Genomic DNA, 14535 nt, shown 5'->3' on the forward strand with positions numbered 1-14535 from the left:
TACCTTGAAGATACTTCAAGTAAAACTATCAGAGTATCTTAAAAAAACATAAGAAACACAAGTGACCCCACAGTACTTGTTTCAGCCAGTGCCATGTTTACGAGCATGAGGCCTTTGCCTACCTTGTGTTGAGTTTATCTTGCTGTGCTTTGATCTCCTTCTCACTTGGATGGCCGCTGTGCATGAGCTGTCTAGCGATTTGGTTCACTACTGCAACACGGGATGCCTGATTGTTCATTTCTGGTTCTAAGCTTTCAAATCTGGAAGCAGGGGGAAAAAAAAAATATCACACAGGCATTAGAGAACCTGGGCCACAGGCAAGCTGAGAAAGGTAGCGGGCATAAAAAAAGCTTCCACCCAGTATTCCCCAAAGTTCCTGGTAAGGCATTCTCACCTGTGCTGGATCACTTCCAGGTCCTCCAACTTCTCTGGAATCTGCATATTATTGAGCCACTTCTCCTTTTCGTCAATCCAAAGCTCACAAGCATCTGCCTCACTGAACATCTTATAAAGGGCAAGGGTATCCTGCAAGGCCTGTTTACGCAGCCGTGTCAGCTCAGCAACCTCCTTGTATCTTTCCTCTATTCCAGACAACCTGCCTTGCACATCCAGAGATCCGGCATGTTCCTGTGGTAGAGCCTTTGCTTGCTCATGAAGCGAGTCAATGGTCGGCCGGTAGCTTGCAATCTCTTCAGCCACATCTTTGTGCTTCTTGACCAAGGACTGGGTGGAATATTCATCATGGCCAACATCATTGCTAGAGACAATTTTGAGGATGTCCAACATCCATGCATCAATGTCATCAGCGTCAGCCTGGAACTGGTGAAGCAGAGAGGCTTCCTCCAGACGCTTCTTCCTAATGGCAGATAACTGTTCCAAGTTAGCCCATTGCTCCCGGATATCCTTAATTCTTTCTCTGATTTTCTCAGACCCAAAATGCTCCTCCGCAATCATGTCTTCACCTTCTTTTATTGCCTGCTGAAAGTGGCCACTACGACCACTCATTTCGTCTTCAAACGCCTTATGTTTACTCAAGAGACGGACGACACTGGTTAGGTCCTTCCCATAGTCATCAGACGACAGGATCTGTTCCTTCTCCCTGATCCAACCCTCTTCTTCAGCCATTTCCCAGAAGAATTTCCAGAGGCGCCGGGACTCCTCCAAGCGGGCCCGGCGCTCAGCTGCGAGCTGGCACAGCTCTTGGTAACAGAACTCCATGTGAGCAACACGGTCCCTGATAACCTGCGGGTCGCACGGTTTGTAACCTGTTCAGATAGAGAATGTACGTTACAGCTTGGACTGAATCATTTTCACCCCTACAGCTGGAGCATACACAGAGTTCTTAACTCCTGTTTGTTCCATCTGTGAAGTTTATGCAAAAGAATGCATAGTCTCCTGAAAGTGACTGTGAACTATTCAAGCTCCGCCATACAGTAACACAGATCAGAAAACACTATTCTTTGCATAATGACACAACAGCTGCCAACCCCCTCTCCCCCCTGAAAGATATTGATGACTCTCTTCAGTGAAACAAAATTCACTACTCAGATTCACTCACACAACTGCAAAAAATGAACATCGTTTACTCTAGTTAATGACACTGGTTTAGTGGAATTGCTTGTATATAGCATAAATGGCAACAAATATCAGACTGGGTCCAACAGTCTGTATTGTTTGCATTAGAAACACAGGACAGAGAATTAATAGTGACTGCTATGAAGTTACAGCAGCTGCCGGCTAGAAGCGTGACGTCCCATGCAAACACAATGCCACAATGAATTCCTGAGCAGGTACCGGGACAAATTAATCATTGACACAGTGAATAAAGGAGGAACAAATGAAGCTGGATTCTCTGATTCTGAATTTAACCTAACGTGCCTTGCAGAACTAATGAGGCTCTTCTATAACCTCATATGTAATTAAGACAAAAGGAGGACATGTTGGCTGGTAGTTACCTTCTCCATCAGTGGCAAACTTCTGAGCAGATGCATTGACCCCTCTCACTCTCTCAGCCTGAATCGCAATGTCAGCTTCCACAAGAGCATGTTTCTGCAACAGGTCTTCAACTCCTAACAAATGTTTACCATAGTCTTGAGACAGCAGAAGCACCTGATCAAAATGTAAAAGACAAGTAAAACAGGCTGAAGGCCATAAGCTGTTTGTTTCTTAATGACTCCAGGCATTACACTGTGCTCTGTTGTTACACTGACTGAAGTCCAGAGAAACACCAGGCCTATATGGGGAGAGATTTCAAATGTATAGAGGCATCGATGATATGAATTTGAGCCAGTATTTTTAAAGTCACTAGCAGCCATAAAGAACGTGACTGCTTTTTAATGCAGTTTTACGTCTAGGATGATGAGAAGCAAAGTTAGCTCAGCAGGACCAATGAAAAACACTCAGTCCAGGTGCTGTGAGCTGCCACTGAGCTACACACATCTTTCTTTCCTCTGACAGCTTCCAAGTTCTGCTGGCTGATGGTCAAGAACAAAGCCCCGGTTCTTTCCCTTCCCAGATCCCAGGAGAACAGACAGGAAGAAATTCATCCTTTTTAAAGCACAGAGGTGAAGAGGTGACTTGTTCCCCATGTAAATTGTGGTGAAGAGAGATTATTTAATCCCTTTCACCAAAATCATCATCCCTACCCAAGCACTGTGACCAAATCCTCTGGCCCTTTTGAGACGTGTGTGAAGCTGAAAAGTGGCCTTTTATGGGAGTGAACTTGTTCTTTTTTCTTACTTGTTTTTAATCTTTCTTTTAAAAAAATCAACATAAGGTATAAGGAATTTGTTCACTGCTCTTGAATGTGGATCTTCTGCATTTGTCCATTAAACCAGATGGGCAAAATGAATCTTAAAAAGATTTACAAAAAAGGACATCTACTCCTCTCCAGACGTTTGGTCTACGTTCTGAAATGGCTAACACTTACCTTCATCTCATCCATCCAGTCCATAATGTACAGCATTTCCTGGAAAATCTTTTGCAGACCAAGATTCATCTCCAGCCGCTGTCTCCGTGCCCTGAGCAACTCCAGGAGATACTCCCATAGGCGTATAACGTTGTCCTTTCTCGCAGTAATGCGTTTGATATCGTGGTAATTTTCAGTCTCAAGCTCCTTTGCAACCGCAACCACGGCCTGGACTCGTTCTTCGTATGCTGCAATGTCCGTTTCAATGGCCTCATGCTTCTTTGTTGCAGCCTCTACCGCTGGAAGGTCAAAGCCAAAATTATCCTGTAAAGAAAGAGACGCTTCTTCAGTAATGGCTGCTGAGGAGAAAAGACCTACTGCTCCTGATCTCTGATTGCACAGCATACACTTGTTAGCAAATTTGGGATCTCAAAATGCTCTGAAAAGTCTTCCTTAATAGAATAAGAGACACTTCTGATAACCACTAATAATCACTCAGACAACCACTGATAAAACCAGAGATACTGTTTACTGCCTTTGGGGAAAAAATCATGGTGGCCACCAGGATTAGGCTGGGGCTTTGGATTTCTTTTAAGTTATCTCTATTATTAGAAAATAAAATTAATTCCTCCGCTAATTCCACTGAATTGACCAAAATATTCAGATAAAGAAGATATTGACTGTGGGTGGCTATTTCCACATCAATATCTTCTGAATACAGACTAATAGATTCAAGGAAGGTATAACCCAAATGCATTAAAGATAGGACATGCAGTAGATATACACTAAATATATATTTGCACACACATACAATAAATACAAATATACATAAATTCACTAAAATAGGAGGCACAGGGGAGTAAATGTTCTCTGTGCAAGAACTGTAGCCTATAATTACTCATGGGAACAATTTTAGTCATGCAGACAATTTCTGAAAGCAGCACCTGAGAAACGAGACGTTGATTTTCACTCAGCCAAGTTTCTCTCATAGCTGCCTTGCGATCAAATCTGCGTGCAAGTTGTTCCAGTTTCTCTTGTCTGATGAGCTCATTTCGCAGTGCCAGTTCTCTTTCATGTTCAGCTTTTTCCAGTCTTTCCCAGGCCTGAAGATGTGGAGAAAAAACATGGGTCTTCTAAACACACATTCTTACAGGATTATGATAAATCACATGTTTTTGCATGAAATCAGGACTGAAGTCACTACAGCCAGGTTTCACAGAACCAGCTTATTTATTTATATGCCAATAAATCTGGTTTGCACTGGCTGACCTTACACCTTGTTTACCAATATAAGCGTGTGGCTTCAAATTTGTTCTCAATCCATTCATTCATTTTCTGAGCAAGGAGTATAAGACTTGTTTATGTCAGATGCATTTTCTCAAGTTGATTTGTTTTTTGTCTCCCACAAAGCCTAAGCAAACCACCTGGCTTGAACATTTGATTAATTTAAAAACAAAAAAAATTTTTTTTGAGTGCTGCTCCCAAATAAGCAGATTCTATCCTCCTCCTTTAGGAAACAAGAATTACAGATTCATGCCCTTCTCACCTCTAAAATCAACATACAACTGTTGTTCTTCATTACATCCACTTTGGAAAAGAAAAAAACTGCAGAATTTGGTTACTTTTGGTGCATACCAATCCTTTTTTCCCCCAAAGTCAAAAGCCATTCACATGCATGACATCAGTATTACAAAAATAAAAGTCTTAAGCAGCATGCTGAAAGCCAGCTAATCACCTTTCAGATCTTCTTACAGACAACAAAAATACCCACAATTAAACACAAACTACCCTAAATTCTTCTAAATCCTAACAGATACGAAACTGCCTGAAACCCAAGTATTTCAGGCATTCACAGGCACAGGGGGTTAATGCAAACATGAGAGCTGTGCAGTTTACTACTCTCTAGGATGCAGACCGAGGCCACAGACACCCACGACAGCTGCTCTGGGAATGCCAAGCATGATCAAACACAAACGAGGAAAGCTCACAGTTTTGAGTTGTTTGTTATCCTTGAGAGAGCTTGTCAGCTCTGCTGCTGTTCTGCCAGCTGCACCAGCACAAAAAATGGCTGCATAAACCCCGAGCGGGAACCCACAAGATCAGTCATGGTGCCTCCTTCACTCTCCCACACTGCGGGCAGTGGGATGAGAGGGCTACTGTACCCTAGATATGGTGCTGCTTTCTGTCAATTAACTCTAATAGCCAGGACTGCTGAGGAGCAAGGCAGGGTGACTAGACCCATAACCAGAATGACTGAGCATTTTTCTAGTGCAGAAGATCTGACGGATGCTGAGGATACCCAGGGACTTGGTTCAGAACAGTTAGTGCCACCTGTAAGAAAAGGTCACCCCAACTCACCCACCCCTTATGGTTTCCCACATCAAGGCTGGAGATAGCAAAGATGTTTATTCCCAGCATGCCAAGAGAGAGACTGAAAGAAAACAACAAAATCCTGAGTTGCACAGGAGGAGCTGGCTTAGTTTACCTTGTTAATGTCAGAGATGAGTTTGCCCTCCCTTGGCATGTACACTTTCTGATTGTTTGCTCTCATTTTGCTTTGGATGGTAAAAAGCAGCACTTCTAGGTTTCCTTTTTCTGTAAATCTAAATGAAATTTTGCAAAAGAACAGAGTTACAATAAAGCTTTCATTGCTACTGAAGTATAATAAAGACTTCCTTAAAATATTGACATTATGCATGGAGCATTCAGATAAACACCTTTATCTTGTGTGAAAGCTGGAAGCAATTGAAATAGCCCACACGTCCCCTGGAACCAGTTGGGTCAAACAGCAAATGAAACTTCACAGAAGTCAGCTGTTTGTGTGTTTAGATTTAAACCCCCCCTGGGGGACAGAAGACTGCATTTTTTTTGTTCTACTACATGTGTTGTCCTAGTTTACTCTATCAACACAAGAAATGGAAGTTTTATTTAAAGCCCACTGTAGTCAATAAACTCTTCCCACTGTTTTCCCTGAGTCGTATGCCTGGGAAATAAACTCCATAGGCATTAGGGAATAGTCTGCAATTCTAGAAGATGTCTGGATACTCCATAATGTTTTAGATTTTGATTATTATCCACTAGAACTTATACTAAAAATAATAAACAGATCTGATATCACAATGTTAAAGAAACTTTCCAGAAATAAGTTGCCCAGTCTTGGCTATATCAGTTTTAGTAAGCATAGCTGTGTTTTACAAAGCCAGACACACTTCCTCTTGATTTTGGATAAGCAGTAAGGTTCTTTTAATAGCAGCAATAGTATTGGTATTATACACTGCTAGCAAGCATGACCGGTGACATTACTATGCTAGCATGGTATGCTATTACCACTCATAAGACAGGCATCTCAGTGAAGTGGCAGCTTCCAGGACTCTGAGATCCTGCAGGCGACACACTTGTTGTTGTTGTTGTTATCTGCACATTGAATAACATAAAGCAAACGGGCCCCGAGTAAAAAAGGATGACTCTGAGATCCTGCAGGCGACACACTTGTTGTTGTTGTTATCTGCACATTGAATAACATAAAGCAAACGGGCCCCGAGTAAAAAGGATGAGTGCCAATTAGAAATATATCTGGGTTTGTTCAGAAAAATAAATTCTTAAGCCAAGATTAAAATTACTTGGATGTGTTTGTTTTTAAGAAAATCAATGACTGACTAAACAAAACAAGACCACTGTTGGTTTAAGCTAAGATTAAAATTACTTGGGTGGTTTCTCTACTGTACGGTAAGTGTTGAATGCCTGCAGCTGCTGTTGCACACCAACTAGTGAGTTGGCAAATTTGCGATTGTTGAGAATGATAATGGTTTGCTCAATCCACTCAAGAAGGTCAGAAGCCAGCGATTCGTATTTTTCAATCATTTTCTCCGTTTCAATGGCATTGTCAAGCACCTGCAACAAGCAGCACAACATAACATGAGTAACAAAGGCAGTACTCTTCAGTCATTTAAATCCAACAAGCAACAGAAAAGAAACTGTTGGGAGACTTGACTTATGAATCAGACCACTCACTCCCGAGCGCCACAGGGGCTGGGATCCCTGAGGAATGAGGGCTTTGCATTTTTCAGCAGTGAATTCCCATGATCCCACGGCAATAGGGGGGCAGAGCTGAGGCTTACAAAAGGATTCATGTTCAGTCTGCCAGCTGTAAAGATGGGGGCAACTTTGCCAAAGGGCAGAGAATGACTGCACATTTTTTTAAATGAGGGACTTTTCTGGGCTCCAGAAGAGACAGAGGACCCAGAGGATGAAGAGCAGTTAATGAGAAAGGAAAAGCAAGCAGCAATGATGCCAAAGTAACAAGCAAAAATAAAACACTGGCCAAATGTTTTCTAATACAGGCACCTGGAAATTACTCCTCACAGTTGTCTGGAAATATTTAAACACATTCAAGAAAAGAAGTAAAACCTACCATATAGCGGATTCTTAAAAACTAATACCCAAGAGGGGGAAAAAAAAACCACCGCCCAAAAAACCCCTGAAAGATTTCATCTGCTTTATAAAAATTTCTAATTTCAATTTGCAAACCTTTCCAATACGTTTTCCTTCAACAGCTAAAGCCTTCATCTTGGAGAAGTAGTGGTAATATGTCACCACATAGGTGATGATTGACTTTTCATCGGGATGATCAACACTGATATCTGCAAATCAAACAAGAGGTGTCTTAGCATACTGAGGGTGCATGGGTTAAAACCACAAAGCTAATAATGCAACAAGGATGCATTCAGAAGTCAGAGAGATAGGTTCAGTGGCAGTGCAGCTCCTAAGATTTATGTCCTAATCAGAAACAAATTCAACAGCTTTAGATAGGCTCTGGATTACTTGGTGCTGTACAGTATTGAACTCTGTCACTAAGAAGTGCTGCTTTATCCCTTCGCCTTAGTGCAGCCTGTGGTTAAAGCACGTGTCTGTGGGTTAGGGGCCTTTGGGCCTTACAGTCAGACCTTGCCACAGCTCGTGCACGGCCACCTAACTTCTCTAGTGTCTATGTGCGTTGACAGAAGTACTGTTAATTGAGAACTTCAATTCTGTATCAGCATTTGGAAAGAGAAATTCAAACCTAATATTATGTCTGTCCAGGCAAATCTTCTGAGAGATACAGATGGAAAACAAGTAATTTCCTTTCCTGCAGCAATTCTGAGGCACTGGAAAACAAGCAAGAAGAAACTTGCCCAAACACATAGCCTCTATTTGCCCTGCGACAAGAAAGTTTCTTGTCCTAACACTGTGAGCACACCTTTCAATTCACGAGCATGTACAGCACTCTCACAAAAGCACAGGCTAAAACTCACTGACAGCCTGTGAAATAAGCTGCTAACTATTTGCTGAAATCCACATTATTCATCTTCCAGCTCACAGAGTGTTTCTCAGAGCAGATCAGAAGGATGCCTCTAACTGGAATGACCTGGTGTATACACAGCCAGTTCACTGATCTTGTCAGATAGGGGAAAATAAACACAGGATTAAGGGCTCTCTGCTCCTACTGCTCAGTCTTCTGCAGGAGACACCTTGCATTCTCTCCTCCTCTCTCTGGCTGTATCAACCAGGTGAGTCAGCAGCATCCAGCTGCTCTTTAACACAAAAAGCTATCACAAAGCTGAACCTTTCGACAAGGAGGGTGGGAGAAAACAGCCCTGAAGTGCTGAAACACTGCAGGAATTCTTACCCTCGGGGTCCAGGAGCTTAGTAAGACCAAGGTGTTGCTCTGCAAGGTTAAAAGCATTCTGCAGATTGTAGTGTGCATTTGATTTCTTCAGCTTGTCAAAATCAATCAGATCAGGCCTAGACAGGATGGAAAATTCTTTAGATTTCTCAAAGCACAGTGCAGGCACCCTCAAGTGAACAAATGAACCAAAATCTGCAATCCTCATAAAACCTGGCCCCTCACGCTACCAAGGTTTTGCTTGCCCAGTGATTCTGTGTATTTCAGTGGCAGTATTAAAGGAATGAAGTGATGCCTAGCACGTGCCATGGCAGAACCTAGCCCATGGGACAAAACGGAGAACAGCTTAATAGCAGTAAAGGTGACCCTGGAGAAGAAAGTAACAAAGTTGCGGTCACACAATCTCTCCTCAGGCCCATGTAAGTGTGCAAGCCATCCCAGTAACTTCACCTGAGCTTACCGACGAGCAGCAACCCCAGCTATGTCAGTCTATTTTGCCATCCCTGTGCAGAGATTTCTTTCCCCGCCAGGCTGCTGTTATGCATGGTTCCCCACTCCTGCCCCTGAGTTCTAGGCAACCAGACCCGATCATCGGCCACTCAGTAAAGTGCAGGTTTTCTTCCAACCTGGTCTGTCACAAACCAAAACAATCACGCATATAATTTATTCTTTTGAAACTAAACGCAACCTGTTTTGACTTGTGATGTGAGAAAACGTTGCCCAGATGAGCTCACAGTGACTGCAAGAGCTGTAAAGCTCTATAGCAAGGCAGATTGCTGTAAAACTCTCAGTAATTACTCTCAGTAATTCTTCAGCTTCCTCCTCTTCAGGTTTTAAAATCAAGCTGCAAGGCAACTGCCAAACCCAGTGCACATTGCAACAGTCCAAGCTTTCAAAATCCATAAAGACATTTACCCACACATACCTGTGCTTATGAATTAGTGCATTGAAAGCCATCCCATCCCTCCAGCTTGTCGTAAAGTTGTGAATGTTGACATTGGGGTAACTGGCAGAACCCAAAACAAAGAGAACACAATCAATATAGCATCCCTGCTGCAGCTCTGCACGCTGTCACTGAAAGCTGGTTGCAGGAGTGCTATGTACACTGCGAACCTAAGGGTGGGATATTACCATCCCATGACCGACGATCTATCATCATGACAGTTCTCTAGTCACAGACTGACACCAGAGGTAAGTGCATCTCACTTACTCTCATAAACCCCGTGTAATTGATATTCAATCCAGAGAAAAGCTCTAAACGTCCTTCAAAGTAATTTGAAGCTTGAAGCTACTGTTTTATAACTTCCTGCCCAACCTGCAGCCTGTGAAGTTTCCCTTCAAATCTAAAGCCTGCTCTTGATTCATCTGCTGGCAAACAATTATTTTCAGGTACTCAAAATATTAAGTTCAAGAGTGAAGCTGCACCAACTGCAGGAACAGAGAGGAGCAAAACCTCTTCTGATGGCTACAGGTACCACGGGAGCAGTGATACATTAAGTTCTCCTTGAAACTGTCTGCTGTCCTCAGGCATCTTCAAGGACTGACTCTCATCACTGTCTGACTTTTAAACAAAGCACATATGATAGCCAGCTTTGTGCCAAAATGGATAGGCAGATGCAAAATTAATTTGTTCGGTGATCTGGGTATTTGGCAAGTCTCCAAAAATTTCAGGGTGCTCACAAACCACTACCATAGAGTTTTCTTGGAAGAAGATGATGAAGTACCACTAGAACAATGCTGAAGTGCCCCAAGTCATCACAGGGGCCTCCAGGTTTCATGGGGGAAACATACTGAATCTCCACAAATGGATATTTAATTATGCAAGAAGGTTACTGTCAGAGAAAGACATTTTGGAAATACTTTCACATATATGGGAAGAGGGAAAAGCCAGTTGCAAACATCTGAGGCATCATTATTTCTTCAGAATAGGATGAAAAAGAGTCAGTATATTACTATATGTTCACAAATTATCAGATTGTTATGTTTATCACACAGCATTAATATAAGAAACTCAGAATTTTCTAACTTGTAAACAACAATTCACCTTTCTTAGTTGAATCTACTTAAGGAGAGATATGTGTTTGCCCACTTGAATTTATTTCAATGAAAACTCAAAATGCTGTAAGAGCTTTAGAAATAATGACTTAATCCACACTCACCCAGCTGTCTTCATCTGGCACCACAAAAGCAAAGCATCTTTAGCAGATTTCTTCTCCTTGTTGTCCTCAGTTTCAACACTGATGTCTTGGATCTAAAATTAACACAGAAGTATTAAGTGTTTCTCTTGAGAAAACACATTGTTTGCCTTTTTTGAAAAGATGAAAGAAATTAGATCAGAATATAAGTAACAAATCTACAATAACAGGCCGGGTGGAAGTAGGTGAACACTCTTCCTCATTTAAGAGCATTCATGTCAAAAGAAAGCTTCATCTGCCCTTATTTTACTGGAGGATTACTCTTTGTTTAGTCCATTGACTAAACAGTTTAAACTTCACAAGAAAATTTATCTCCAATTGTCAAGGCAAACCCTGCCCTATACCGCATTATGGTTTCCACCCTGCGAGAAGTCTCCCGCAGGAAGCTGAGAATATCCAGGAGCTGAGGGGTGCAGCACATAGGGGTCCTCCTGAGGGGATCCACAGGCAAAAGCTAAGCAGGAGTTTCATGGGAGCAAACAATTTTTTGTTTGTTGAATTCATGGGAACTTCAAGCTTGGAGAAAATAGTGTTTGCCCTTAGCAGTATAAAAACCATATATTCTCAAGTCTAGGCCGTTATATCCAGGTTTTTTTAAAAAAGGTCGGGGGAGGGGAAGGAAACCACTTTTTACTTCATATGGACAAATATATCTATTTCATTAATATAGTTCACTGCTTTTTAGAAAGAATATTGTAGCTTCAGCAGAGTTCCACCGCTGTCACTGAAAGTTAGGCAGACACTTTCATATTAGGAAAACAACCATGCAACACCAAAAGTAAGAGAATGTTAAATTTATTAAATATTTATTACTATGTTATTTATTATAAATGATATTTTTATTATATAAGTTATTACCCTTTCTGCAAAAAGAATTTCCAGCTTTTTTTAACTGAGGGCAAAGACCAACGAGCAATTTGCTGGAAAACAAGAAATCTCAGCCTTTAGCTGGGGCACTAAAACAATTCCTGTGGGCACCCTTAATTCACTTCAGTGCAAAATCAGCCAGGTTATCGATAATCACCACAGAGGTGAAGAGCAGCCAAGGGTAGAATTTCCTCCTAGGTCTACAAGAGCACATAGGTCTGTGACTGGAGCTTAGTATTTATTAGCAATTTAAAAATAAAACCATATGACTCTCCACACAGGAAACTCCCATTGGCTGCCACTACAGATCAGCAGCACCATGAAGACTGATTTATCTTCTCCCCTTAGCTCTGGAACATGTCCTGCCAGACACTAAGCACTTTCCACTCCCATCATCTCGGAGGGCCTGGGAGCATTCCACTCTTAAAAAGCACAATGAAGTTTGTTATAAACAAGTATGGAAAACTCAAATGTGTGTATATCTGTGTATGTATACATCTTTACCTGGAATCTCAGGATAATTGTCCAAATAAGGCCAAGTGTCAGCCTGTGATTCCCATCCACTATATCATGAGATCCCATGTTCTCTAGGTGCACTCTTTGCTCTTTCAGGAACTGGAGGGCTTTATCAACGTTCTCCAGGCAATGGATGCGCATCCTTCCTTTGGTTGGTTTAGGCTAGAAGGCAGAAGGGAGAACAGAAACGTGTATTACTGTAGATGGAAGGGAAAAAACCCAGAAAGTTGTTTGCTAACTCTTCAGTCCAGGCAGGTGAGTCCTCACATTGTCAACTCCTGGACAGCAACACTGTATGCATTTGTTCTTCAAATTCAATGAACAAAACCACTCCTTGCACCTTACAGCGCATTTACACACGGACAATGGTAGGATGTGTCAAAACCACGGTGGAAATGCCAACATCCTAGACCGCATACACCAGGCACCCATTCCATTTTCCTTTCAAAGTATTTTGCCTGCTTACTTTCTTCATTTTTTCTGTCTAGTATATCCATTCACTAGCTGGCAGATAAATTATTTTGTTAGGTTCATGCCACACCTATTACATTTTCCCAAGATGCTTTTTTTCTCCAGTACAAGTTCTTCAACACTTAAAAAGAAGATTCTGTAAAGATAAGGATATGCAACAAACAGATAACGGGCATATGGTATATGCACGCAATAGAGGGAACTGGTAATGAATGCTCCAGAGAGCATCTGTAAATATAGATACATACTCTCCAAAAAGGCAGCTCAGATTTGGACTGTTAGCTACTCAATAAAAGTCCCTGAGAAAGAAATGTCATTGTTTTTTTTCAGTCAGCTGAAGTAGGATAAATAGTATGAAAATAACAGAGATTTATTCCAAACAATTTCTTCATAGGAAAAGAAAGTAGAAACAATAATAATAAAAAAACAGCCACACCAATGTAACACAATTTTATGAAGGCCCAGTGCAAACAAAAAAAGCTGTGAATATATTAACAGCATGTAGAAGTCTACTAAAAAATTAAATAAAATTATAGCAACTCTGTTCTGCAGACAAGGACTATAGCTGAATAGCCCGTTCAGTGCGCACTAAGATGTTACCAAAGGTACTCAGCCAAGCTACTAATTGACATAATTCCCTTGTTTTCTGCAGTGAATGTAATTAACTGGCCACGGAAACAGCTCAGTCAAAATCACTGCCTCAGACTGCATTCAAGGGGAAGACTTTCCGCCCCAGCCATATTATGGACCCTAGAAACAGCAGCCTGCGTAACAGTGTATAAATGCTTGCTAGAAAGATGCCCTTCAGGACACATAAACCCCTGAGGTCATTAGTTTCACTTCAGCTTGCAGTTAGCACCGTTCTCCTCCAGAGGCTGGGTAACGATGTGGAGAAAGTCAACCCACCACTCCCCACAAGGGAGAAAATCAGGAACCTGCCACCGCTTCTGGGTATAAAAGTCCCTCCAAAGAGGCACAAATGGCACGCACACCCTATGCACATACGCCCCAAATGCTGCCTGTATCGAGTGAAGAGCCCTAGTGTAGCGTGAGTGGGAGCACGAATGAAGTTACATGGTTGGCTGAAACCAGCTGGAGGTCCCTCGCTATCGGTGGGGACAATGCAGGATCCATCCTTTCGCTGGTACCATCAGTCACCCAGAAGTGTGGTAAATTGGACCACAGGTTTAATTTAATCTTGCAATATATGGGTAGGAAGGCTGTTGCCAGGGCGGGAGAGGGAGCAGCCAGCTGCAGGGGAAGGTGGAGGAGCTGCCTGGCCCAGGACAGCTCAGCCCAGCCCATTGCCACACCTGAGAGCCTGAGATCAGCTTTACCAGGTGTGCTCACTTTTATGATGATGATCCCAAAACACAGGACTGACTGTGACTGTGGCCATTTCTAAGCAGCAGTGGCAGACCTGAACCTGCCCCCTTAACGCAGCCCTCCTCACCTACCTGAGCAGTAACTGCGCTGCCTCTAATGCCTCAAGTGACTGGGCAGAAAATGGTTTTTAAAACTTTGTGCTCTCAGAATCTCCACAGCACCAAGGTGGCAGAGCTAACACCCTTCACAACAGATGTTTTATGTAGTTCCCGAGACAGCCCGCTCCCACCCGCATTCTGTACAAAGACATGCTCCCCGATGAGGAGTCCAGCTTATTGGCAGGATTTTTTCTCCCACTAACACAATGGCTGTATGTGAAGCAGCAGAGCACACAGAGTAAACCTGAGCAGGACACTGCTCCCTGCAGAGCAGAGGCAGGCTGACATTATTTTTTTAGTGCTCCAGCACTTAGGTGTGTTTTCTGGGTCAGAAATTCCCTATTAGGGCTGTAACAGCTTATTTGCAGTTTCATCTAGGGCTGTTCAAACTGCAGTTTATTAACGGTCCGAGAAAGCACTTCAGACTTCTGC

At 42.4% G+C, this 14535-nt stretch overlaps 1 protein-coding gene across 5 annotated transcripts in view; it reads right to left on the reverse strand.

The window, feature by feature from the left end:
* SPTBN1 (spectrin beta, non-erythrocytic 1) overlaps nt 1–14535 on the reverse strand; it is a 136251-nt gene that overhangs the window by 37178 nt on the left and 84538 nt on the right. For all 5 annotated transcript variants that reach the window (XM_056356902.1, XM_056356901.1, XM_056356900.1 and 2 more), the window contains 12 exons: nt 12137–12310; nt 10730–10821; nt 9496–9576; nt 8574–8689; nt 7436–7548; nt 6612–6799; nt 5394–5511; nt 3853–4011; nt 2930–3232; nt 1956–2109; nt 395–1265; nt 123–260 (listed from right to left, as the gene is read on the reverse strand). In XM_056356902.1, coding sequence (XP_056212877.1) covers nt 123–260; nt 395–1265; nt 1956–2109; nt 2930–3232; nt 3853–4011; nt 5394–5511; nt 6612–6799; nt 7436–7548; nt 8574–8689; nt 9496–9576; nt 10730–10821; nt 12137–12310 — 2507 coding nt within the window. The remainder of the gene's footprint in view (nt 1–122; nt 261–394; nt 1266–1955; nt 2110–2929; nt 3233–3852; nt 4012–5393; nt 5512–6611; nt 6800–7435; nt 7549–8573; nt 8690–9495; nt 9577–10729; nt 10822–12136; nt 12311–14535) is intronic.

Source organism: Falco biarmicus, chromosome 12, assembly GCF_023638135.1.
Source record: "Falco biarmicus isolate bFalBia1 chromosome 12, bFalBia1.pri, whole genome shotgun sequence".
Taxonomy (NCBI): Eukaryota; Metazoa; Chordata; class Aves; order Falconiformes; family Falconidae; genus Falco; species Falco biarmicus.